The sequence below is a fragment of the Carassius auratus genome, linkage group LG36F (genome assembly GCF_003368295.1).
Source record: "Carassius auratus strain Wakin linkage group LG36F, ASM336829v1, whole genome shotgun sequence".
In the NCBI taxonomy this organism is placed as follows: Eukaryota; Metazoa; Chordata; class Actinopteri; order Cypriniformes; family Cyprinidae; genus Carassius; species Carassius auratus.
The window spans coordinates 1,477,104-1,504,899 of NC_039295.1; the positions used below are offsets into that span (position 1 = coordinate 1,477,104).

General features: G+C 39.3%; 1 protein-coding gene across 2 annotated transcripts in view; it reads left to right on the forward strand.

Annotated features, from left to right (window-relative positions):
* Positions 1-896: 896 nt before the first annotated feature.
* The window catches only part of nckap1l (NCK associated protein 1 like), a 59,224-nt gene continuing 32,324 nt past the window's right edge, over positions 897-27,796 (forward strand). The window contains exons 1-17 of one of the 2 annotated variants that reach the window (XM_026240797.1): positions 897-1,003; positions 2,964-3,103; positions 3,911-4,021; positions 4,100-4,192; positions 17,515-17,571; positions 17,650-17,792; positions 18,596-18,686; positions 18,925-19,062; positions 19,233-19,281; positions 19,782-19,938; positions 20,066-20,122; positions 20,220-20,316; positions 20,491-20,600; positions 21,425-21,557; positions 21,642-21,723; positions 21,828-21,886; positions 23,996-24,141. In XM_026240797.1, the coding sequence (XP_026096582.1) occupies positions 3,014-3,103; positions 3,911-4,021; positions 4,100-4,192; positions 17,515-17,571; positions 17,650-17,792; positions 18,596-18,686; positions 18,925-19,062; positions 19,233-19,281; positions 19,782-19,938; positions 20,066-20,122; positions 20,220-20,316; positions 20,491-20,600; positions 21,425-21,557; positions 21,642-21,723; positions 21,828-21,886; positions 23,996-24,141 (1,613 nt within the window). In that variant the 5' untranslated portion in view covers positions 897-1,003; positions 2,964-3,013. Of the gene's footprint in view, positions 1,004-2,900; positions 3,104-3,910; positions 4,022-4,099; positions 4,193-17,514; positions 17,572-17,649; positions 17,793-18,595; positions 18,687-18,924; positions 19,063-19,232; positions 19,282-19,781; positions 19,939-20,065; positions 20,123-20,219; positions 20,317-20,490; positions 20,601-21,424; positions 21,558-21,641; positions 21,724-21,827; positions 21,887-23,995; positions 24,142-27,796 lie in introns of those variants that run through there. The other variant, XM_026240796.1, reaches the window with a different exon arrangement.

Below are 27,796 nucleotides of genomic sequence, written 5' to 3' on the forward strand. Positions count from 1 at the left end.
TCATGCAGACGTTAATAGTGCAGGTGCCTTATATTAAAGAAAAAGTCATCCAACAAAATAAAAATAAATCAAATCCACCATTCCTCTTTTAAAAAGGGACCAACCCATGGTCTGATGAGCGTCAGCATCATGTCCAGACAAACCACCTGCTACCTGCAGAAAATCCCAACAGTAAAGCAAGGACTAGACTTGAACCCAAATGAATATTTCTCAAAAAACCTGACGACATCTGTCCATCAAGGGTTCCCTGTTCAGCCTGACAGAGCGAGAGAGGATCTGCAAAAAAGAATACCAGAAAATCCCCAAATCCAGGCAGGTAATTCTTATCACATCATACCCCAAAAGATTTCAGCTGTAATCGTTTTCAAAGGTGCTTCAACAAGGTACTGAGTTTAGGGTCTGGATACAAATGCAATGTCATATTTTATTTATTCATGTATTTATTGCAAAGAAAAATCAGTTTTCTGCATTCTCGTTATGTGATCACGTGGTAACACTATGAAGTAAGATTAGAAAACAAATCCATGTGTGTAAAATTACACATCAGGAAACAGAAACACGTTCTAAAAGAAAGAGAAATCAATGCAAATGTAGCCCATGAAACAGTGAATTATGTTAGGACTGCATACACCAGTGCAAAATATTTAAAACCTCTGTGATGAAGCCCCTGAATGAAACACATGCAAAAACTCAAATCTCTAGAGACCGTAGAGCACATATCACAGAAAAAAAAAAAAAAACAGTGATGATTTTACATCTGGTTGAATTAAAAGAGCATATCAGTGCCTTGAGGAACTACTGGTGGGGTTTAGTTTTGACAGGCCAAATAAGGTTATGATTGCAAAGCTAAAACTTGACTTCCCCAGAGTGAAATCCACCCATTGGCTCAGGGCTGAAATCAGTTGTGTGTGACTGCAGTCATTCTGAAATACTCAAACAGCTTGTTTCATCAGTTCCACAAGAACAATCACTTACCATGACAAGAAGCAAAAAGAAAAACAGGGTAGGTCTTCACATTACATGGATCTTGGAGTATTTCACAGCTGGCTTGTAAGCCACAACAATAAGGCAGGATTCAGAATAAGTAGACTGTTCGATTAAGGTTAGGGTTACTAGAATAAGTTGACATGTAGTTTTCAAAGTTACTTCAAAGTATACTTTCGAAATAGCATGTTACCAAAAATAGATACATAAATTAAAACAAATCTCAAAGTAACACCAGTTTAGACCGTGGAGACGGGGAGCAGAGTAACGGTCACTATCCTCTCACAGGTGAATCCAGGCAAGATTGATGAGCCAAGACCAATACCTAGAGAACCACCAGCCCACAAAACAGGCTGGTTTTGGTGCAGTAAAAGCAGTGAAAATGTTTCCCTGTGTTAACTAAATCTTTGAAAAGCAAGACTGAAGAAGCATCTTGTACATTTACACCTCATGGGTGCATGCTTTCTGTTGGCTTTTGCCTGAAGGATGTTGTACTAGAAATGCCTGCATCATTTTAAAGTTGTTTTATGATGTTTTAGGACTTCAATGACTGGAAATGAATGATCCTTAATCTTTCAACATGGTTATTTAAAAAGACTGTGAAAGTGATTTTGTGCATCTTCGGGTTGGCACTTTAATGCAGCTTTCACTTGCAGAAAGTGAGCTTCTAGAGGGCACATAAGTAGTTACTTTAGGTACAGGGATGCAGAGCAAGCAATGTGGTCTGAGAAAGACATCTTATCACCAATCACAACTTTTTGAAGGAGTTAGGGTTATTGTGCTGAACTATATGGTGAATAAGTGATGAAGTGATGGGTTTGTAAAAACTACAAGCAATTATCTTTTGGCAAGGTTGAGTTGAAGGTTATGGTCCTTCATCCGAGATGTGAGCAACTATTGTTGGATCATCAGGTTGGAATGAAGTGAAGAGAAGTGAAAGTGACATTCAGCCAAGTATGGTGACCCATACTCAGAATTTGTGCTCTGCATTTAACCCATCTGAAATGCACACACACAGTGCAGTGAACACACACACACTGTGAGCACACACCCGGAGTCATTTATGCTGCCCGGGGAGCAGTTGGGGTTCGATGCCTTGCTCAAGGGCACCTAAGTCGTGGTATTGAAGGTGGAGAGAGAGCTGTTCATGCACTACCGCCACCCACAATTCCATCCGGCCCGAGACTAGAACCCACAACCCTTCGATTGGGAGTCCGACGCTCTAACCATTAGGCCACGACTTCCCTTGAGAAATCCATGATTCTGAATGACAGAACCTAATGATGCCATGTAGACAGAGAAGAGAAGTGGTCCAAGTACTGAGCCCTGAGGCACCCCAGTAGTTAGATGTTGTGACTTGGGCACCCCACCCCCTTCATGTTGACCGTGGCCAATAGATACAACATACAACACAGGATGCATGCTGTGCTTAACAAAGTAATTATTAGTGGCCAAGCAACAATATTCTTTAAGGTTTCCATAAATGTGCATGACAAATAAAACCAATATAGACTGTAAAAAAAAGTTACATCTTTCTTCTATCTAGACTCATAATGAGCAACATTATTCTTTATCATGTTGTTTCTGGCCTTCAGTAACTCACCATGTCCTGTTCTGTGTGTGTGTTTTTTTGTGTGCAATTTATTCACCAGAATTGTGCTGATATTTATTTTAAGTTCATTTGTTAAGTAACATAGGCTATAGAAGATTCAGTGAAACAGTGAAAGCTGATTTTCTTTGTAAAGTGTAGAAAGTCTCTAAGAGTAACTTCACTTGGAGGAAGAATGTTTTATTGGCTTATCTTTGCTCAGTAGGAGCCATAAATGGTGAAGAGCTTAATCTAAATGTGAGACAGATGCAAGCTGAGTGTGAAAGTGCTGACATGTGTCATAATACATGAGCAGCAGAAGCTCTGTAAGCACCGCCTTCTCTACAGAATTGGTGTCAATGTTGATTTGGTGTCACCTTGATCTCTGAAGACTGCAGTGCTCACTGTTTCACTGAGGATCAGATCATCTGGACCGGGATCATGGCCTACCAGTTAAAACTGGCTGAAAAACTGCTCATACTCAATGACCGGGGTCAAGGAGTGCTAATCAGGATGAACCACATTAAAAAGGTGAGAGGAAAATTGATTCTTGTAATATTCACAAACCCCTGAAAAAGACTAATTAAGGCAGAACTGATTTTTTTTTATATACTTGCAGTGAATATGTGACTGACTGACAAAAGACTGAACTGCATTAACTGCTATGTTTGTTGAATTGTTTTTAGAACCAGATGTTCAATCATCCCGCTGCTTTATTGATCATTAAGTGTTTTACAGAATGTGTTTTAATAATCTAGATTGGTTTTAAACAGACATTATAATAATTCTATTCAGAGGGCTTTTAAAAGTATAATTTATGCATTGTATTTTGTCATGTTTTCTGAAGAAAGTATGCTCTAGCTCAGTTTTGTAGAGAAAGAGGAAGTCCACAGAGGAAATTAACAGGACCTATCATTTCTTTCTGTAAACCACATCTTCCTCATATACTGTACATGTACATTTACATTTAGTCATTTTGCAGAGACCAAGTTTTTGTGTGGGACATTCTGCCTACTTTTCTTCAGTGACTGTGAATCGTACTTAAGCTAAACTTAAGGCTAAATGTTATGCAGACCTCTACACAAGGTTAAAAATCATTTGTTTCTATGCTTGATATCCACAGTAAAATTGGGCACTTCAGAATGTCTCATGTCAGGTAAAGTGCAAGCATGGCCAGAAAATCTGTTAAAAATCATGTAATGTTTCATGATCATGTTCTGATCAAGGCATCCTTCATCATTCATCACTGAGGGGCAAGAAGGTTTTCGGATGGTTTGGCATTCTGGGCTTTTATGTTATGTTATTCATGTGTTTGTGTTTTTTTATAATTTTCTTTAGTTATGCGCAGACCCAAAGCGAAGACCATCATACTTTACTGAAAAAAGCATGGAATCTGCCATGAAATATATCAACAAAAAATTCCCCAACGTTGACATCAGGGGTGGCAGTGTGAGTATTCACAAATAAAAAGTCGTTCATTGATGTCTTTGTATTTGGCTCAAATCTTTTTTCAATATGTTTCTGCAGCAACATCTGAGCAGCATACAGAAGCAGAAGTCAGCCATATTGGAGAGCTTACACAGTCATTACGAGTCCTTCATAGATGTCATGGAGTTCAGGGTAAGCATGTCAACAGGTTAAACTCCTTGTAAAGTTGGCATATTCATTTGGTGGCCGTTTTAGTTATATTGTTAGGCAGGAGTTTCTAGTCATGCAAGTACACCTTAATCTACATAAAATGGGAAAAGACCAATTTTTAAAGACTCACAGAAGGATAAAAGACTACATTTTTACAGCTGTTTGCAAAGAAAAGAATCAGTAACATCATGTCAAATGAGCAACCCTAGTGAAAAAAATAAATATACCTATTTGTATTTAAAATAAAGTTATTTTAAGATAAGTATACTAAAAATAGATTTACATGTCTACACTCTAAAAACTGCTGGGTTGAAAACAACCCAATTTGGGTTATTTTGACAACCCAGCACTGGGTCAAAAAGGGAGGAACCCAACGCTGGGTTATTTTTACTTTTACGTTTAACCCAATTACTACATTGCAGGGTTTCAAAAACCAGAGCGGGTGTTTTTTATCACTGTGTTTTAGAAGGAAATCTACTGTATTTAGTAAATGCTCGATTTCATTTTCGCATGTAATGCTTGATGAGGAAGTGTTTGTGAGCTCAGCGCTGCTTTGCAGCCGTTACTGGAGAAACCTCTTCCTCGCTCGCTCTTAAAGCGTATTTCTGGCAGAAAATGAACTTGCAGAGTGCCGCCACCGATTGAGTGTAAGGATGTGGGGAAAATGCTAAAATGAACCCAAATTTAACTAGGCATTAAACACATTTGAAAAAAGAAAACATTTAATTAAACTCTATCCATTTTCAGGTAGAGATGTATTCACATCTGTAAGGATAGGTAAATAGTCGGTTTTATAGTTTCCACACTTTATATGGTTGAACATGTTTGCTATCATATAATTTCTGATTTATTCAAATATCGGAATTAATTACTTCTACAACAACTCTGTATTTATGAGGCTTGAAAATACTGATTATCTAATATAAAAATGTAACCAATAATAATAGGCTAATAATAATAATAATAATAATATACAAATATTATGGGAAAAGTCGATCAGTTAATGGATTTACAAGACTGTAGGATGGATAAAAATATTTTCTTGTAGGCCTATTTTATATTATGAACTTTATGTAACATTTATTCATGATAAACTTCAACTCAATGCTGACTATCACAGCCAAGGGCAATGTTTAATAATTTAATAATATAATAATTTCTGTAATGAATAATATAATCATTTCTTATTTCAAAATAAAATATTAATAAATCCATCTCTGATAATCCTGTGTTGATGTGGTCACACAGGTTTGTTTATGCATTATAGAGAAATATAGAAAAATATGTTGTTCCCCCAACATAAGAAGTCATGGCCACGAAAAAAAGGATGTTATTATCGACATAAGGATGTCGTTACCTCGACAAAGTGATCTTCTGACCACGACATAATATCATGTTCTCACAAGTTAATATGTCGTGGCCACAATGTAGAAACATAAGAAGTTCTGTACGTTCACATTCTTCTACAAACAAATGGAACTGTCTGTGTTTTAGTAAAATAAAACGAATGTGTTGCCAGTTTATGCAATTGTTTCCTGCAGTGAGAATGACAGCTCATGTCAGATAAAAGGGAAACAAGATATTCTGCATGTGATATCAATATAAAAAATGTGTCTGCTGACTTTAACAGCTTCAAGTGTAATGCACTTTTGTGTTTTCAGGCCATTTCACGTGTTTTTTATTTTATTTTTTACATTTTTTTAACAAACTGCCTACTGCGTGCCTATATTAAAAGGGTCATATGATGTTGCTAAAAAGAACATTATGTAGTGTATTTGGTTTAAGGTAAAAAGAAAACAAATTATTTTTCATATAATGCACATTATATGCTTCTCCTCTATGCCCCACCTTTCAAAAATGCGTTGATTTATACAAAGCTTATTGTTCTGATAAGCGAGGTGTGCTCTGATTGGCCAGCTATCCAGTGCATTGTGATTGGCTGAATATCTCAAGCGTGTGAAGGAAATGTTCCGCCCCTTAACATTCAGTGCTGTGATGATGCATGACCAGACAAAACCATTAAAACCCATTACAAACGAGGCATTTGCTGCTTCCTGCGTTTCCACCACAGTCTAAAGTACCGTGAAGATTAGGAAATAGTCTGGTGATGTAAGTCTGCATGCATTTCTCAATACAAAGTAAGCAAATTTCAGACTTGCATCCTCTGTAGTTCGGACTCGTGAGTGTGATCTCCTCCAAGTCCGGTAATTCTGCAAACAGCAGTGTACTTGATAACATCAGTCAGCTCGCTTTGGCTACTGCTATTTTCCCCACTGTATATTTACAGTAAGACGAAATATGATATCAAACACCACAGTTTCCTTTTGTTTAAACATATTAATAGGCAGAGAAATGTAGAAATGTGTAGGCCTATATAGCCTAACGTTACATTACAATGAAACAAAATATCATATCAAACAATATTGCCTCCTTTTATTAAAATGTTAACATATTAATAGATTAATTGAATAAAGACCAAAGATTGAATGTTGTATTTACCCAAATAAATTGATATTTCATGTCTAACCACTAGAGACATCAGAACCAGCGGCACATATCAGAAGGACTAATGTTGGCTCTCGTCGGTAAACGTGAGCACTGAGCTCCTGCTGATCATGTGGAGGTGACCGTCTCCGAAATAGGCAAAAAATATGTTTAAATAGAGGCTGTCTTTATAAATAAACTGCAGATTTCAGTTTTAAACAACTACATTCTCACTTGAAATACTTTTTTTTTTTTTTTTACCTTTATTTAGTTCCTGGTTCCTGCAGTGGAAACACACAGTACCAGCCCGTGTTTTTACCCTGCGTTGCGTATCGCGCCGCGTTAACATAAAACCATGTCTGCATTTCTGATTGGAGAAATGACAAACAACAAGCACTACTCTACACTGCTCAAAACTCACGTTTGAATCATCAGTGGCAAATTCTTTAAATAAAAAACATGTAATTACAGGCTGTGAGTCAGAACCACCAAACTGTCCTTGCAAAGTTGGAACTGCCCCACTTTATAGAAACAGCCTTTGAGCACAGACCCATTGTAGGCTACTGGTTCAGGAAACAGTCCTCATCATCACAGACTGCAGGTTTGATTGAGGAACGGCCAGAGAGTTAGAGAATGGCGTAGCTGGTGGATTCGACGAAGGACACATGTGACGACCCCGGGATGGACTGCGCTTCATCCATGGTGAAAGCATGACCTCTTTTGGAAATACAAAACAAACATTTTCACTTTCACAATGAAACACAGTGTTTCCACAACATGGCAGCAACAACAATACTACAGCGAGAATAAAAGTTACAACTTCTTTTTTGCATGAACATTTGGGTTGTGTTTTGCAAAGGATAGTGTGATGTCAGTTTGTTATTAGTAGTTATTAGTTATTAGTATTAGAATCTGTAACAGGGAATCAGAGACGTTCAGATCCATATGTGGTAGTTTATTATAGAGAATGGTAAAACAGGCAGAGATGAGAGAACTGTCAGGTATGTCAGGGGAAACTCAAAATCAGAAACAGTAACAAGCAGAGGTCGGGGCAGGCAGCAGAGAATCACAGTCGGTATAACAATCCAAAGTCAAAGACAGAAGGAACAAACACTAGGAAACCGCTTGGAAATGCCAGACAGAACTTAACAAGACTTCACAACATGACTGTGGATGAGTGCAACCTTTATAGTGTCACTGAAAGGAAACAGGTGTGGTTCAATAATGAGTTCCTAGGCAGGTGTTTATGGGAAATGACCAGGGTGTACTGTGTCAGGTGAAAGTCTGTGTGGTGAATAAACGGATGTGCAGTGACCGGATGCAGTGACCAGAATTTTCATTTTTGGGTGAACTAACCCTCTCTTCAACACACTTTAGTGTAATTGAGTTTATGCTGGGTGAATTTGGCATTTCAAAAATTAAATGCAAAAAGGATATTTAAAGTGTACAAAAGTATGCTTTAAACAGTTCCACTTTAGCACAAACAAGTATATGTATTAAAACTTTAGTTGAACTTAAGTACGGCTTTGGCACAACTAAAATACATGTAAAAGCAAAATTTGTTATTATACCAATTTATAGTGTGCCACAAATACATCTACAGGTCCTTCTCAAAGAATTAGCATATTGTGATAAAAGTTCATTATTTTCCATAATGTAATTATAAAAATTTAACTTTCATATATTTTAGATTCATTGCACACCAACTGAAATATTTCAGGTCTTTTATTGTTTTAATACTGATGATTTTGGCATACAGCTCATGAAAACCCAAAATTCCTATTTTAAAAAATTAGCATATTTCATCCGACCAATAATAGAAAAGTGTTTTTAATGCAAAAAAAAAAGTAAATCTTCAAATAATTATGTTCAGTTATGCACTCAATACGCTGTGGCATGGAGCAGAGAGCTGCACTGATCCGATTTTGTAAATCCGCTCCCGCCCCGTACCCGCAGTGTTTAAAACCGCATCCGACCCGTTTTCCGACAGCAGCACAAATTAAGATCCGCAGCCGACCCGACCCGCTTAAAATAGAACCGACACCCGACCCGCACCCGAAATCAAATCAGTTAAGCCAGTGGTTTTCAACCTGTGGTCCGCGGCCCCCTAGTGGGCCGCTGTGGTATTGCAGGTGGGCCGCCAATTATTTTCTGTTCATTTCCAGTCCATTCTAGGGCTGTGCGATTAAAAGAAAACGTCCTAAAATCACGATTTGAGCGTGCGCGTATGCCTAACTCCAGGTTCACACACTGTCTGTGATGCGCCTTTTTTCTGAGCCAATGTTGACGGATCAGAGCGTTCTCACTGCGGTAAAAGGCTAGAAATAAAAACGTGCGAAAATAATTCATGTCTAACACATGAGCATAGAGTGAATTTGTTAGTGAACAGGATGCAGTTAAAGTGAGAGGAGACACGTTTTAAGTGTGCACACTCTCTCCTCGCAAAGCAGCGTGTAGCCTATCTGAGCAAGCACGACCGGTTTTGTGACAGAGCAAAGGAAATCTACTGCCAACAGAGGGATTCGCACTCATGCATTATTTTAATATGCTTTCGCGTTATATTTATGCGCTCTCACTGCTGGCCGCATACACATACTGTATACACACTGCAAACACCTGAGGCACCGCTACAATTAATGAGCTCTATGAACAATGCATGGCAAAAAAGAAAAAAAAGTCCCTGTATACAGGATTTTTTTTTTTTTTTTTTTTTTTTTTTTTTTTTTTTTTTGCCACAAGTCTATACATTTTTTTACATCTTCACTATAGTGATAATTTTGACTTATGTCTGTTCTAGAGATGTTACAACTTTTTGATAAAGCTCTGATTGGTTTTCTTTTGGAAATATGTTTCAAATTAATCCTGAATGCATTTATGACTGTAAAAGCACAATTGCAAAATTGATAAAAAAAATCGCGATAGTTTTTTTTTTTTTTTTGTCCATATCGCACAGCCCTAGTTTATTCAATAAATATAGTTTAAAATCTAGCTTCTGAGTACTAAGTTATTAACCCAACAATAGCGGGGTCAGTTAATTTTGTGGGCCGCGCAAACATATGTGTTTGGTTGTGTGGGCCGCGAGTTGAAAAAGGTTGGGAACCACTGAGTTAAGCAAATCACATTAGACACACTTTTTTCGAATTTTATTGCCAGGTCATACAGAAGTTATTTATGGAAAACTCTTTTTAAAAGATATTCGTTTTTTATACATTGTATCTTAACTTTGATCAATGTTTTAGCTATCAATTGCCCATATTTTAATAAATAAGGAGCAAATATATAGCAGACAATGAAATAATTGACAGAATTACTAAAAAATATTTTGCTACCTAAAATGTAAATATTTTTTGTATCACGCATGCATGTCTATTTCCCTCATATTAAATATAACACGCATGTGGACTAAAATATTTCAATGTTTGGACTCCTTTATTAATGGAGTAGGCTATATAAACAGACGTTTCAATATACTGGTATTAAATGCATTTTCTGAGAATTTATATTTCACTTTTTTACTGCAAATGTCAAAATACGTGCTCTTTGGTCCATCAGTCACTGATCACATTAGAATAAAATATCTCATAATAAAATACAAAATTGACTGATTTATGAATGTATATGCATAGTTCTCATCAGTCGGAAATACAGATAAACGTTTTCATTTGTTGTATTTTTGATCCTGAAAGAAAACAGAACAACAAAAGAGCGAATCATACCACCATCTGAGGTTGTGCTTCAAATCGAACGCACCCATTTATTAAAGAGCCAGTAAGATGAAAATTCTAAGCTTCCCATCACTGTTTATAAGTCCTGTACATTAGGTTTAAATCCATCCAAGGTTAAAAAACATTGTCATTTTGTCAAAATATCATTTTAAAGTTACCTCAATTCTCAGAGATCCCCAAACGGTTCGCGCAAAGCTGTTCATAATATTCAGTTTCCTTAAACCCCACCTTTTGGTAGCATACTGTGTTCTGATCGGTCAACTAACATAACCAGTTTGGATTGATTGTTCCGCACACACCTCCACGGTAAACTATGCCTTAGCATCTGTTTGGGGTGAATTATGTCTTATTCCTCTCATCGCGAAGCAAACAGTAAAATAAAAAACTTGAACAGTCTCGCTGCTTTATCTTCTGTGTGGGTGTATTCAAGCCACGCGCTTCAGTTTGAATCTGAATAGCGCGTTCAGCGGGGGGGCGTGGTCACATTGTAATGGTCGCATGTAAATGAGCTGCACAAAGTCAAAAAAACAACAACCCTGGATAGCCTAGATTAGGCCCATATTTACAAATGTGTAAGCTATGGAATTAAATATCTGATATTACGATTGTCAAATACATGCAAGTGGAAGTGTTTTGTTGTTTAAACAACTTTATAACGATCGCGTTATGCGCAATATAATTTTATGATACATATTTTAAAATAGGCTTAAATCAAACACATTTTAATTCAGATTCTGTATATAGCTATATGTATGTATATATATATATATATATATATATATATATATATATATATATACATATATATATGAACGGAAAGCAAAAACAACGGAAAAAAAAAACAGCTGGCTGATCTTAACTGATCTTAACGTCTGTTAACTATGACTCATGCAGCCGTTCGCGCCGTGGTGTTTTTTTTTAAAAGTGGAACGTAGGCCTTATTTACGTTTACATTTGACTGTTTTGAACCCGTGTTTAGACCCGTGTTTCCCTGTGTCCGACCCGACCCGCACCCGTATCCGACACAGTTGGATATTTTTCACCCGTTTCAGCCAAATGAACCCGTGCAGGACTCTAGCATGAAGGCAATCAGCCTGTGGCACTGCTGAGGTCCAGGATCCATCGATAACGGCCTTAAGCTCATCCAGAGTGTTGGGTCTTGCATCTCTCAACTTTCTCTTCACAATATCCCACAGATTCTCTATGGGGTTCAGGTCAGGAGAGTTGGCAGGCCAATTGAGCACAGTAATACCATGGTCAGTAAACCATTTACCAGTGGTTTTGGCACTGTGAGCAGGTGCCAGGTTGTGCTGAAAAAGGAAATCTTCATCTCCATAAAGCTTTTCAGCAGATGGAAGCATGAAGTGCTCCAAAATCTCCTGATAACTATCTGCATTGACCCTGCCCTTGATAAAACACAGTGGACCAACACCAGCAGCTGACATGGCACCCCAGACCATCACTCACTGTGGGTACTTGACACTGGACTTCAGGCATTTTGGCATTTCCTTCTCCCCAGTCTTCCTCCAGACTCTGGCACATTGATTTCCGAATGACATGCAAAATTTGCTTTCATCTGAAAAAAGTACTTTGGACCACTGAGCAACAGTCCAGTGCTGCTTCTCTGTAGCCCATTTCCTGCACACGCCTGTGCACGGTGGCACTGGATGTTTCTACTCCAGACTCCCAGTCCCCCAAGGTCTGGAATCGGTCCTTCTCCACAATCCTCCTCAGGGTCCGGTCACCTCTTCTCGTTGTGCAGCATTTTTTGCCACACTTTTTCCTTCCCACACACTTGCCACTGAGGTGCCTTGATACAGCACTCTGGGAACAGCCTATTCGTTCAGAAATTTCTTTCTGTGTCTTACCCTCTCGCTTGAGGGTGTCAATGATGGCCTTCTGGACAGCAGTCAGATCGGCAGTCTTACCCATGATTGCGGTTTTGAGTAATGAACCAGGCTGGGAGTTTTTAAAAGCCTCAGGAATCTTTTGCAGGTGTTTAGAGTTAATAAGTTGATTCAGATGATTAGGTTAATAGCTCGTTTAGAGAACCTTTTCATGATATGCAAATTTTTTGAGATAGGAATTTTGGGTTTTCATGAGCTGTATGCCACGCTAATTGATGTTGCCATCAGACTGGACAACCGCATTTGAGATCGTCAAAGTGAACGTTGTCAATCAATCCAAACTGGTTATGTTAGTTGATCTCGACTACCCCCGATCCACACCCTCACTGGTTTTGTGAAACCTTCCTCACTGATTGGGTGTCCTGAGGAGCCAATGCAGCTGGGAAGAACAGGGTTATCTCAGGCTGAGAGGGAGAGATGAATGAGGGATAAGTGTTGCCTGTACTGTGGTGAGTCCGGTCACTTCCGGGCCACTTGTCCTGAACTGGCGGGAAAAGGCAGCTCTTGCCCCAGGAAGAGGGGGCCTGGGACGAGAGTAATTACTTACCCCTGACCAGCAGCTTTGGGCCTTTTGATTGATGTCTCAATTTCCTGGGGCAATGAACGTCACAAGCTCATGGCTTTCATAGACTCTGGTGCTGCAGGAAATTTCATGGATTCCGCATTGGCAACACAGTTAAAGATTCAGCCCATCACTCTCCATGATCATTTAACTGTTACCGCATTGGATGGAAGGCCCCTAGGTTCTGGCCAGGTAAGCCAGTGCACCACATTCCTCCATTTTCAAGTAGGTTCTCATAGAGAAGAGATACAGTTTTTTTTATTAATTTTCCGAGTTCCCTTTGATCCTTGGGTATCCTTGGCTAGCTCTGCATAATCCAAGAATTGACTGGTCTTCCAACCAGATAAGTGAGTGGGGGCCTAACTGCTGTGTGTCTAGCTAGTCTCTCTGCAATTCTCTTGAGCCACAGTCAAAGAGAGCCTGACTATATCTGGACTGAGACAAGTGGCTTCCACAGATCTCTCTACCTCTCCCGAGTTATCCCGTGTCCCCAAAGAGTATGCAGACTTATGTGAAGTGTTCAGCAAGGAACGTGCTGCCTCTCTTCCTCCCCATAGACCTTATGATTGTGCCATTGAACTTCATCCTGGCACTTGTCCACCTCGAGGGAGGCTATTCTCTTTGTCTGCCCCAGAAAGAGCCGCTATCGAGGAATATATCAACAAGGATGTTGACAGTGGATTCATCCGCCCTTCAACCTCACCGGCAGGCGCTGGGTTTTTCTTTGTGGGAAAGAAGGATGGCAGTCTCCGTCCATGTATTGAATCGTTACCCACTGCCATTGATGACCTCCGCCTTTGAACTTCTACAAGGTGCCATAATATTCACCAAACTGGATCTTAGGAATGCCTACCACCTGGTCAGGATCCGTGCCGGGGATGAGTGGAAAATGGCCATTATGAGTATCAGGTAATGCCCTTTGGTCTAGTCAATGCCCAAGTCATCTTCCAGGCATTCATTAATGATGTTCTACGAGAGATGCTAAACAAATTTGTATTTGTTTATCTGGATGACATCTTAATCATCTCCCGTTGTTACCAAGATCATGTCCGGCATGTCCGGCAGGTTTTGTCTCAACTTTTAAGAAACAAGTTCTTTGTGAAGATTGAGAAAAGTGAGTTCCATGTATCAACTGTCTCCTTCCTTGGATTGTCTGCAATAGCAGCATTCAGATAGATCGTAGCAAGACCCAAGCAGTTCTGAACTGGCCTCAGCCTTGCTCTGTCAAACAGGTACAGCGCTTTCTTGGTTTTGCTAATTTTTATTGGAGATTTATAAGAAATTTCAGCTCTATTGCAGAACCCCTTACAGCCCTTACCAAAAAGACCTCAAAGCCATTTCAATGGACTGAAGGGGCTAATCGGGCATTTGAGCTGCTCAAGCACCGCTTCACCTCTGCACCCATCCTGACTCTCCCTGATCCAGATTTGCCTTTTGTAGTAGAAGTGGATGCATCAGATGTCGGAGTGGGAGCTGTTTTGTCTCAAAAGGCCAAGAGGGAACTATAAGCTTCACCCATGTGCCTTTTTTTTCACGTTGACTCACCCAAGCAGAAAAGAACTATGATATAGGTAACCGAGAGTTGCTGGCGGTGAAGCTGGCACTGCAGGAATGGAGACACTGGCTAGAGGGGGCCAAACACCCATTTGTCATTTGGACCGATCACCGGAAACTTACATACATCCGGGAGGCTAAGAGGCTGAATCCACGCCAGGCCCGATGGGCTCTCTTTTTTTAACGGCTTCGAGTTCATTCTATTTATCGACCTGGCTCAAAGAAATCCAAACCTGATGCCCTTTTGAGACAGTTTGACATGCCAGATGTGGAGGACAGACCTGAGCCCATCATTCCCAGCTACAAGCTGGTGGCAGGGGTTCAGAGGGGAATAGAAGTGGCAGTAAGGAAAGCTCAACGACAACAGCCTGACCCAAGTAATGGCCCCCCAGGCCGCCTTTTTGCTCCTAATGTTGTACGCTCTGATGTGTTGCAGTGGGGACATGCATCTCTTCTTTCGGGTCACTTTCTGGTTCTTTCTGCAAGGACTTTGAAGCGCATCCAGACACGGTTTTGGTGGCCCAGTATGCAGGTGGATGGACTGAGACAAGTGGCTTCCGAAATGGATGTCCGAAAATTTGTGTCTGGCTGTTCTGTATGTGCCCAGAATAAGGAACCTAAAGCCCACCCTCAAGGTCTACTTCATCCTTTATCCATCCCAAGACGTCTATGGTCTCATATCTCCTTGGACATTGTTACTGGACTTCCTAAATCACAAGGTAACAGAGTCATCTTGGTGGTAGTAGACAGGTTCTCAAAAGCATGTCATCTGATACCTCTGCCTTAGATCCCCACAGCTAGTCAGACCGCAGAACTCATGATGCAGCACGTCTTCAGGATCCACGGGTTTCCTCAAGACATGGTCTCTGATCGGGGGTCACAATTTACTTCTCGATTTTGGAAATCTTTTGGCCCTCTGATTGGAGCATCCATCAGTCTGTCTTCTGGATTCCACCCTCAGTCTAATGGTCAGACAGAACAGGTCAACCAAGAGATTGAGAAGACCCTCAGATGCCTGGTGTCCAATAATCAAAGCACCTGGAGCTCCCGTCTGATCTGGGCTGAATTCGCTCAAAACACCCTACACCATTCATCCTTGGGCATGACTCTATTCGAATGTAAATTTGGGTTTCCCCCAGTTTTGTTTCCTGAGCAGGAATTGGAGGTCCAGGTACCAACTGCAACCCAACTAGTCAAGCGGTGCCGTCAGGCCTGGCGGAAAGCATGTACAGCCTTGTTATGAGCATCACAACAGCAGCAGAAACAGGCCAACCACTGCTGCAGAATTGGGCCATCACTACGTCAAGATCAGAGGGTGTGGTTGTCAACTATGGATCTTCCACTTCATCTAGAGTCTCGGAAACTGGCACTCCGATTCATTGGTCCTTTTAAGATCCTTAGGAAGATCAACCCTGTGTCCTACCAGCTACTCTTACCAAGGTCTATGCGCATCCACCCCACTTTTCACATTTCACAGAGCAACCTGTTGTCTGCTCTCTGTCCACAAACAAGAACCCCCCCCCCATTACCCAAAGTCATTGGTGGGCAGCCAGTGTATACGGTCTGTCGACTGCTAGATTCACGTCGAGTCCATGGAAGGGTGCAATACCTAGTGGACTGGGAGGGTTATGGCCCAGAAGAACGGTCCTGGGTGCCAGCTAAAGACATCCTAGATCCAAACCTGATCAGAGAGTTCCTCCGCCATGACTCCAACCATAGCCAATGGAACGTCGGGAGCCATTCCTGAGAGAGGGGCTAATGTAAGACTCCTCCTGTAATGACTCCAAACCACTAGGGAGCGCTGTCTGCTACCACGTGTAATTACTCTCCCAACATTGGTGGCCACCCCACGTACCTTAATGGGAGAACACTCCAGGCCACTAGGTGGCACTAAAGGCCGTGAACTCTTTAATTAAGACTGCTCATTAAGTTAATGTGTTCCACCTGTACTTTGACCTATTTAAGTTTGGCAGTTTCATTGTGCTGTGTTCAGTCTTGAGCCTACCCAGTACGTATTACCTGTGTTGTAGACCTTTTAAGTTTCATTTTCCAGTTACCTATTGGACGATCTTCTGTTTTGTGCTGTAAAGCTGTAACTGATATTTTGTTTATATTTCACTACTGAGAACAAGTAAGTTACCTGAGCCTCTGAGTTTGCTCTTCCTTCATCACATGGGTCTTCTAAGAAACTGTTCTTCCAAGTAGACCAGAGGTAGAGGACTAGCTTTCCCTGGCTGGGAGACCTGGGTTCGAGACCCACCTCAGACACCTTATGCCAGTTCTTCCCGACATTCAGAGTCTGTTTGAATTTAACACATATGCTTTTTTTTTTACTTCCTCCTTCCACTACTGCTCAGATATGTTTATCTTCTATCACTATTTGCACCAGTGTGAATAAGAAGTTATTTTGTGGTATTTATAGTGGTGCAAACAGTGGCAATAGACAGACACTAAAGATAAAGTTGCAATAACCAAAAAATGTCTATTAAATGTAAATGTATGTCTTAATTTTGTCCCTGTTTATAGCTATAGTAACAATTTGCAAATCCTTGACCTTAGGCTTTTAAGTGGCAATATTATATGAAATCATATAAAAATGAAAATCACCAAGTATATCTCAGATATCCCCATCCGACATTTGTGAATGTGCATAATATGACAAATGTGTCTTAATGTTACATCAGCGAGGCACATCTTTCAATATTACTGGAGCTAAACCTAAAAAGGTCCCAATAACCTTTGTCTCAGCCTGATGGTGAGAAAATGCCCAGAAGCTAGCAGCAGACTTCAGCACTTTAGCTGGGGATTTTTGAGAAAAACATTTATAGATTAGTTGATTAAATATTTGTGAGGCTTATGGCAGTGTGCCTTAATATTAGAGTTTAAGGTTAAAGTTACACTACATTCCAAATTTGAACATTAACTAATGCTTTACTAAATGTATTTTTTTATAAAACATAATTTGTAATTCTACTGATTTATTCTTTGATATATTTTCATTATTCTTGTTACAGTATCTTACATTTGTTTTTAATCAGTATTTATTTATTAACGCATATCTTTTCTCTTTAGGACCATGTTTATGAGTTGCTCAACACAATAGATGCCAGCCAGTGCTACTTTAACATAGTAAGTATGACTCTTGAACACAAGATAGAACATCAAAGGATTGCTTTTACATGAATCTGTGGTCATAATCCATTTCAGGCTGTAAATTTTGACTTCACCAAGAACTACCTGGACCTTATCATCACCTACGCCTCAGTCATTCACATGTTGTCTCGCATTGATGACAAGAAGGCAATAGCTGGAATGTATAACTGTGCATATGAGTACTTGAATGGAAACAGGTAACACACCATGTGACCAAATTTTTAGACACAGTGCTTTTGGACAGCTGTATGTACAAACATTCTCATAAAAGTTTATAAGTATTTTACAGTTTGGTGGCAAACTGTAAATGGCTTTTCTTTCAGATGATGTGATGTCAGATCTTTCAAGGTTTGATCATTTCCAAAAATACAGGAAATGTAAACATGGCTTTTCCTGGCTACATCTCTTTTTGTATATGTCCATGTGTCTTTATGTGTTCTGACAGTCATTGTGTAAACATGAATCTACACAAACTTACATTTAAGCAACATAAACAACTGACTTGTATTCGTATTCAATATCCTGTAGTGGATTCTCATAACCAGGAAATTGTTTTATCACTCTTTTTTGCTTCCATTAATGTTCGGTTTAGTTAAACTCTGCATTTTATTACGTTCTAAAAATTCATTTAATTTTCACACAGCCAAATCTGAGGGTTTTACTGAGCAGATTTATGCAGCATTGTTTTACTTGACATTCACTATTATATTTTTATATGACTATTATTACTACAAAAAGTACATCCACATTATCAACTGGCTGGCCGGATATTTTATTGGCTTGTATTTGTTTGTTTAAGCACCCAAAAGTCCTTGGCTGAAAAGCATAATACAAATTCAGAAATATTTACGTGAGTGTGATAGAATATGAGTACCATAGGGTTCTCCAGTGGCCAAAATAATACATTAAAAGGCAAAAACCCTGATGGAAATATATAATAATACACTATATGATTATGTGTGTGTGTGTGTGTGTGTGTGTGTGTTATAACTATGTGCAGTGATCCCTCATTCCCTCGACTTGGTCAGATGTTTATAGAGTATGACCATCCCTGGAAGAAGCTTTCAGAGGAGTTTGGTCCCCACACCAAGGTCAGTCACCTTTAGATACTATTTAGATGCCAAACATATTTCCATATGTTTAAATGTTGGTAACAAATATATTCTAGTGCTTAGCACATACAGCCCAGTTTCTGTTGGCTGTGCAGCCATATTAAAGAGAACTGAAAACCCAGTGAATATTGGATAGAATTAACTTAAAAAAAGAAATGCTTAAATTTTGTCATTCTAGTCTTAAAGTGTTAATCTGAATAGCTGTGTTGTTGATCAGTCTGTGACAGAGGCTCTCCTCTCACTGTCCATGGTATATCCACGGAGGAATCTTTCTGCTGACCAGTGGCGCAGCGCTCAGCTCTTGTCTTTGCTGGCGTCCCCCGCTGCCATGCTCAGCCCTGCATGCTGTGATACAGTATGTACATCTTCCACTCTGTAGATCATGCGTTATCTGTTCAGCTGTGTGGTTTAGCTTGGCTTCTTACATTGTTTATACAATGCTATTGCAGTCCATGGTGTCATGATCAGTAATCAGTTGTGAACTGGCTGTTTGTATAAAGGACTGACACTGAACATTGTTTTCAGATGGCTTGTGAGTATCTGTCCTTGGAGGCGATGGAGCGCTGGATCCTTAGTGAGTATATATCAAGTACAGTACAAGGAGACATGCAATTTCAGTACAATTAGGGCTGTCACGATATTCGATTTTTCACAACATGGTTATAGTGATAACCATGAAAAATTAGACGAGTGAAAAAAACATGGTATTTCTTAAAATAATCACCCCTTTAAAACATGAACACAGGAAAATTATGTTTACAGGTTAATGTAACGTTTCCCATTCCAGGACAAGTAACATAATGGCAAATTGAATTCTCATTGTATAATATTGAACATGGTTCTTCTCGGAGGCGAGCAGGTGTCAGTGTTAATGTGCAATACTGCCACCAGGGAAGTCAACCATTTACTGGCACTGGAGTAGGCTATTTTTGTGTTTTGCTATCATAAGAGAGCAAGTAACCACAGAAGCAACAAATAAAACTTTGAACTTGGGTCTCATTCACTATCCATGTGTGAAATCTGTATACAAATGTTAACACAGATATGTGTTCTCTGCTATCTTACGATTGTCAGTTGGCTTCCTGTTGTGCCATAGCAGTCTAAACACCAATGCTAACTCTCAGAATTTATGGAAGATGGCCCTCCGTAATGGCCTGTACATCACAGTCATCAGAGACGAGGTTCTCAACATACACAAGCTCTCGGAGGACTTCTTTGACAGTCTCAAAGGGTAAAGCATGCATACAGTTCAATGCAGACAGCATGTATGCAAGCAATGCTTCTTTAAGATTTTATCATATTCACAGAATTATTTCTTACAATGTAAGCAGTTTGTCTTCACATGTGTTTATTTCCAGATACAGTAAGCGTATTCCTGACATCAAAGAATGTAAAGAGTATGTCATTACTAGCTGGTGAGCATCTTAAGATTTTCAAATGTCCCAAGTGAGCATCAAGCTTTTAACAGACTCCAGACTTCAGACTAATGTTCACCCGTCTCACGGGTTTCAGCGGGGCAGCGCGGAGAGAGAAGCGCAACTACCTGAGAAACGCCCTGAAGGAACTTATCAAAGTTTTCGAGGATGAACCTGCATTGCTTGGACCTAAGGTTTCAACTGGTCTTTTACTTTATTATTATTAGTAGTAGTAGATTTTGAATTTAATTAAATATTATTATTTGCTATTTTAAAATGAGAATAAATGGCAATAATGTAGTGCGGTAGACTTGATCCCAAATCTCTGTGGCATGAACTGAATAGTATACTGTATGTGCTCCCTTTAGGCTTTGTTTGTGTTCATGGCGCTGTCGTTCTCCCGTGATGAAGTGCTCTGGCTTGTGCGTCATGCTGAGAACATCCCCAAAACCAAAACCCCAGAGGACTACGCAGATTCGTAAGTTTCACTGAGCTACAGTATTAAAGCAGCGTTACACATTCAGCACATCAACCGTATATGTGACCTTCTCCATTATTATTAATTCACTGTTCACTAATCAGTTCACTTTAATTTGCCAACACATTTTATGCGAAACATATTTAAAAAAAAACTTATCATGGAAATATCAGAAAAGAACAGTGGAGTAACAGACTGAATGTCAGACATAAATTTTAAGGTCTTTACATCATAATTTGAGTGTTATTAAATATTATTATGTGTCAGTACTGGATCAGTATTTCAGATTCATTATTTAACTAAAACACAATCAATTTATTTTTCTTATTTCATTACTGTCACACAATACCTGTGTGGCATAAATGTCATCCCACTGCTCTGGGTGTGTGTCCACGGTGTGTGTGTGTTCACGGTGTGTGTGTGCACTTTGGATGGGTTAAATGCAGAGCATGAGTTCTGAGTCTGGGTCACCTGTATGTCACGTCACTTTCACTTCACCTTTTTTCACTTCCAATAGTAAAATCTGTATCACATATAAAAGCAGTTCAAGTTGAAGAAAGCTGTGATCAAACAAAAACAAGACCTTTTTTCAATTTTCTGCCTTTTTAAGTTTTAAAGTAGTCAAAAGTGCCTTTAACTGAAGAATCATACATGGTTGTATTATGTATTCTTTTCTAAAAAATAAACGTGAAGCACTGGTGACTTTGTAAACTTGGAAAGACTTATTTTAATATTCACTTCCCAGATTGTTGTGTGAAATTCACCATCACATGAACCTTTCCTATGTTCATATGCAAAAGAGTTTTTTTTTTTTTTTTGTACAGCCAGATGGCAGAGCTCCTCTACTACATGGAAAAGCTGCGCTCTCTCTTGGCTCAACACAGATATGTTATACAACGCTACCATCTTCAGTACTTGTCACAGTATGATGCTCTAGTGCTGAATGACATCATTCAGGTACTCCAGCACATGGCAAAAAATGTTCTGCATTTCTATAGGAAGGTTTGCAGTTTTGCTTTATTTTCTATCTTCTTGTTTCAGGGTATGCACGTCTGTCCGGAGGAAGAATCAGTTCTTATGTCATCATTTGTCTCAACCCTGTCTGGAATGAGTCTCAAGCACTGTGAGTTATTTTTCTTATTTCTTTCAATTTCTTTCAATGTTACATACAGATATATATGTATAGATATAAATAATGTTTTCTTTTTTGCTGATCTTTTTATACAGTGGATGCAGGAGAGGAGTTTGACCTGAAATCATTCAGACTGGACTGGTTAAGACTGCAGGTATGGCTTAAGCAAAACTGAATTCATTTGAAGCCTAAATAAGAAAAGAAAATAGGCAAAATGTAAATGATGTAGGAAGACCTTTGGTTAGTTTTTAACCCAGCAAGAAAAATGTTCCTGATTGATTAGTTCTGTGTTTATATTATTATTATTATTATTGTTGTTGTTGTTGTTGTTGTTATTATAGCAATTTATTTAGCAATTTAAAGTCTTTTTTTCTTTAAAACTAAGTCTTTATTTTCATTTTGCACATAATGTATAACATAGACTACATAGATACATCCACTATGTTTGTTTTCGTGGCCTTCAATTTGCACTCTTGTAGGACAACATTGGGTAGGATGGAATAATGTGTTGTTGTCCTTTTCAGTAAAATAAAGATGATTACATCTGATTATTCAAAGAAATAATCAGCCATTAAATTAAATTAGCAAAATAATCTGTACATGCGGCCATATTTTGAATAACATGTCTGGCAAATTAACAAATGCAAGTACAGGTAAATTAGAATATCACGGAAAAGGTCTTTATTTTTTGTAATAAAAAAAAAAGCTAACTTTCTTATATTCTAGATTGATTGCACACAAACTGAAATATTTCAAGAGCTTTTTGTTTTAATTCTTTTATGATTTACGGTCTAGGAATATTAAAAACTCAGTATCTCAAAAAAAAAAAAAGAATATTCCATTTTGAGCTTGATTACTTTGATTTATTCGGAGTATAAATACTGGGAACCTCTTGGTCTAGTTTAGAACATGCAACCACAATTATGGTAAAGACTACCGACATGACAGTTGTCCAGAAGACCATCATCAACACCCTCCTCAAGGAGAGTAAGCCACAGAAGGTCATTGCTGAAAGGACTGGCTGTTCACAGAGTGCTGTATCAAAATATATTCATAGAAAGTTGACAGGAAGGAAAAAGTGTGGTAGGAAAAGGTGCACAAGCAACAGGGATGACCACAGCCTTGGGAAGATTGTCAGGAAAAGGTGATTCAAGAACTTTGGAGACAAGAAGTGGACTGAAAACAGAGTCAGCGCATCACCACACTCGGACGTCTTCAGTAAAAGAGCTACAGCTGACACATTCCTAGAACCAAGCCACTCTTGAACCAGAAAAACTGTCAGGAGCATTTCACCTGGGGTAAGGAGGAAAAGAACCGGACTGTTGCTCAGTGGTCCACAGTCCTCTTTTCAGATGAAAATAAATGTAGCATTTCATCTGGAAATCAAAGTCTGGAGTCCGGAGGAAGACTCGAGAGGCACAGAATCAAAGCTGCTTGAAGTCCAGTGTGAAGTTTCTGAAGTCAGCTGTTGGTTGATTGTGTTTTATCAAATCCAAAGTCAATTCAGCCATCTACCAGGGGATTTTGGAGCACTTTATGCTTCCATCTTCTGACAAGCTTTATGGAGATGCTGATTTAATTTTGCTGCAGGACTTTATCCCCTGCACACAGTGCCAAAACCACTTCCAAGTGGTTTGCTGACCATAATATCAGTGTGCTGGAATGGCCAGCCAACTCACCTGACCTGAACCTCACAGAGAATTGTCAGAATATTGTGAAGATGAGGATAAGTAACATCTGAAAAACAATACAGAGGAGTTGAAGGCCACTATCAAAGCAACCTGGGCTTCAATAACACCTCAGCAGTGCCACAGAGAGATCACCTCTATGCCACGCTGCACTGAAGCAGTAATTCATGAAAAAGGATCCCTAACCAAGAAATGAGTGCATAATTAAACCTGCTTTGAAGATCTTGAAAAGTTATGTTTTGTAAATCTTTTTTTGATCGATCTTTGAGAAAAGTTTGAGGTTTTTTTTATGTTCCTAAGCTGTAAGTCATAACAATCAAAATTATAACAAAAAGCTCTTTAAATTTTAAAGTTTGTGGGCAATTAATCTAGAATATAAGAAAGTTAGTTTTATTTTTTTTTTCAGATAAATTACCAAAAATAAAGCACTTTTCTATGATATTCAAATGGTTTGAGATGCACCTGTAGTACACACTCAACTAGACTAAAGTATCTATAATATCTCTAAGATGTAATCAAAATAAACCATCACAAGTTATGCCAATCTGATGACCCAACGTGTTTGTATTCTTCAGGCTTACACCAGTATTGGTAAAGCTCCTCTGGCACTCAAGGACTACCCTGAGCTTGCCAAGGTCATGAACATGGCCCAGTTTCACACTAGGATGATGGACAATGTGTATGAACTCCTCTGTGAGACGGCTGACCTCTCTATCCTCTGGTGAGTCACATCTGAGAATCTGAATCAGTGTCCAAAATAAAATAAAAAAAAACATCTAATTATCATAACAGATTCCATATGACCCACACTCTACAGTACATTTCAAGGGCCAGATTTACAAAACATTGCAAATTAGCATTAGAGCACAATTCCATAAAAGCTTAGATGGGAAAAGGAAATTCAGCATGTGACAATGCACGGATTAAAGAACACAGACGCAGCCAGATCATTTCCATAACGAAGAGCAAAATCTACCAAGAACAACGCAAATGAACACCTGCATTATGACATGCTGTTTTGTTCATTAAATAATGGTGCAAATAACAGTAATTTGACGAGCGCAATCATTAGTAAATTGCATTGTGTGATTAATTTTAATACTCCCGCAGGGACATGCACAGACATTTTTAGGTGCAGGGGCTCAAGTAGAAAAAAGGGCACCTATAATATTTATTTTTTATCTTTTATAAACAAAACACTAAATATATTGGGTGTGTGCAATATTGACAAATAATATATCTCACTATTTTCTGGGATTTTATCAAAAACGATAATAATAATAATATTTTGCTGAGTATGTTATTGTCCTGGTATCTTAAGGACTATGACTGTTTTTGATAGTCTGCATATTCTGGGAGGTTATCAGTTCACAGCAGTTATATAAATGAATATTTTTTTCCAATAAGTTTAAAATTTTTACCTTTTATGGGCATTTTTACCTTCATAAACCCATTTTCTTTTTAAACGTGTGTATCATCTTTTCAGTCAAATTCTTAAATTGAATCAGTCAATTAGAATAATAAGTCAATTGGGCTTTTACCAAGCCAACTAAATTAGTATTGACAAAATTAATATTTGCAGTGCAGAGAAAACACAGAAACTGTATTAGAATTGGCATTTAGATGAATTTACCCACTGTTTAATGCACAACATGAATGCATTTAACCTGCAGTTACAAATGCATTAATATTATTAAGTAAAGATTTTTTAAATGTGAAATTAAAACTTCCAGTATGTGGCAGGAAGTCACTGCTAATTAGTGAGACATTGTGGTTTAACCTAATCATTTAAACAGTTGATTCATTGTTGCATTTGCAACAAACAACTCTAAGAAAATTTGCAATTATATTTGTTGGCGAAATATAAACAGGCAATATTGTGTCTAAAAGTTCCTTAATATTAAATTATTGTTTATTGAACTGAAGTATAAAATCAATATTACATTTTTAATCATGCTGCATTTTGCATTTTACTGATTAACTACATGAAATTATATAAACATCAATTTCGGCCCCCATATCTAAAATTTTGTGATCATTCTAATGCATTTTAATAGTCAAGTCAAGTCAACTTTAAACAAAAAAAGAGTGTCAAAGCAACTGAACAACATTAATTAGGGAAACAGTGTGTCAATAATGCAAAATGACAGTTAAAGTCAGTTCATCATTGAATTCAGTGATGTCATCATCTCAGTCCAGTTTAAATAGTATCTGTGCAATAAAGTCAACGATATTGGTGTAAATGAAGTGTCCCCACCTAAGCCAGAGGCGACAGCGGCAAGGAACCAAAACTCCATCTGTGATAGAATGGAGAAAAAACCTTGGGAGAAACCAGGCTCAGTTGGGGGGTGGGCAGTTCTCCTCTGACCAGATGAAACCAGCAGTTCTATTCCAGTCTGCAGCAAAGTCAGATTGTGCAGAAGAATCATCTGTTTCCTGTGGTCTTGTCCTGGTGCTCCTCTGAGACAAGGTCTTTACAGGGGATCTGTATCTGGAGCTCTAGTTGTCCTGGTCTCCGCTGTCTTTCAGGGATGTAGAGACCCTTTCTAGGTGCTGATCCACCATCTGGTCTGGATACGTACTGAATTCTGGGTGACTGCAGTGACCCTCTGATCTGGATACAGACTGGATCTGGTGGCTATGGTGACCTCGGAATAAGAGAGAAACAGACTAATATTAGCGTAGATGCCATTCATCTAATGATGTAGCAAGTACATCAGGTGTTATTGGAAGTGTTCCGAGTTTACCTAATTAATGGAGCCTAAAAATCCTTAAAAATCCCCTGATATCACTACCGGCATGACTATGGATAAATAGGCTTAGGGAGAACACGTAATTCTCTCCTTTGTCTTCAATGATTGTTCTGTTTGAAGCGTGCATCTGAAAGAACTTGTAATTGTGATCTTTCTCTGTCTATCATGGCGACTACTAGCAAAGGGTTTAGAGTCTAAACCCTTTGCTAGTAGTCGCCATGATAGACAGAGAAAGATCACAATTACAAGTTCTTTTCAAATAATGCTGACACTGATGCACACACTGTCTAAACAGACAGTGTGTGCATCAGTGTCAGCATTATTTGACCCTCGATGACACACACAATCTATGTGTAATTTTTTTGGGTGAAGAACACGCACGCAATGTCTTTTGAGGGTTTTTTTTTCAGTGAAAAAGCTACGCTCTCATTCGTCTCTTTTTGCGAGGAAAGAGGGGCAGCCATCTACTTTCCGTGGTTTGGGACCCGCCGCTGCTGGGGCACGGAGGAGAATGAGCTTGTGGGGATCACAGGTGGATCTGAGTGAGGAGTGTACAGAGGGACTTTTCCTTTCAAGCTCGTCAGCTGTGGATGAGAGAGCCTCGGGAAGATGATGCTATATCTGATACATTATATCTCAGTATCTTTCTGATACTGAGGTTAGTGCTCTCCTGGGTTCTACCCAGGAAGAGCAGGGGATGTCAGAGGATGGCAAAGAAGCTGAGGCTGAGCCTTCTTAATCCTCCTGCCCTGGGTATCTAGAGCTGTTGGAGGTTATAGATCATTGGACTTAACATTGAAGAGCGCTAGCAAGGTGACGCCGTGAGAACGCCTCGACGAGTGTTATCTTTCTGACCAGCTTTCCAGCTCAGGTGAGCCTTCCATTTCTGCCTGATCTCCATGCAGAGATTGAAAAGGAATGGAAGAGGCCATTTTCTTCTCACATCCATCGGTTTCAGCATAAGAGTTATGCTAACATTAGAGGCTATGCGCGAAAGTGGCTATTAGAGGATGCCCCCTGTAGAAGAGCTATCTTTCTGTGGGGGAGACATCCTCTCTTAATCTCCCTCCTTGTCATCTAAGCCCCTTCACGATACATCTCGCTTAAATGGCAAGGCATATGCAGCAGCAGGTCAGGCTGCACGATGGCGGTGCTTCAAGTTTATCAGGCTGATCTGCTAAAAGACCTGGATATAGGTGAGGGCCTTTCTCCTGATCAGGTATCTGAGGCTGTGCCGCACCACAGATCCCTCTCTCTTGCTACCAAGCAGGCCGCCTTCGTCATGGGCAGGTCTATGGTGGTAACGGAGAGACATCTGTGGGTGAACCTGGCAGACATCGGGAAGAAAGGAAAGGCTTTCTTCTCGATGCTCAGGTTTCACCTTCCTAACTTTTTGGTACCTCCGTTGAGATGATAGTCAAAAATTTGTTGAGGTGAAGGCGCACTAAGTAGCCTTCAGTTCCTTCATTGCACAAAAAAGGTCCTGATCTGAGCCCAAACAACACAGGGGTCCTGGTCCGTCTTGATCTGAGGATCATAGATGGGCACAGAAGGCTAGTGTCGCAACTCACGCTCCTTTCCCACCTGCGGGTAGGGGTAAAATGAATCGTGGGTCATGGGGAG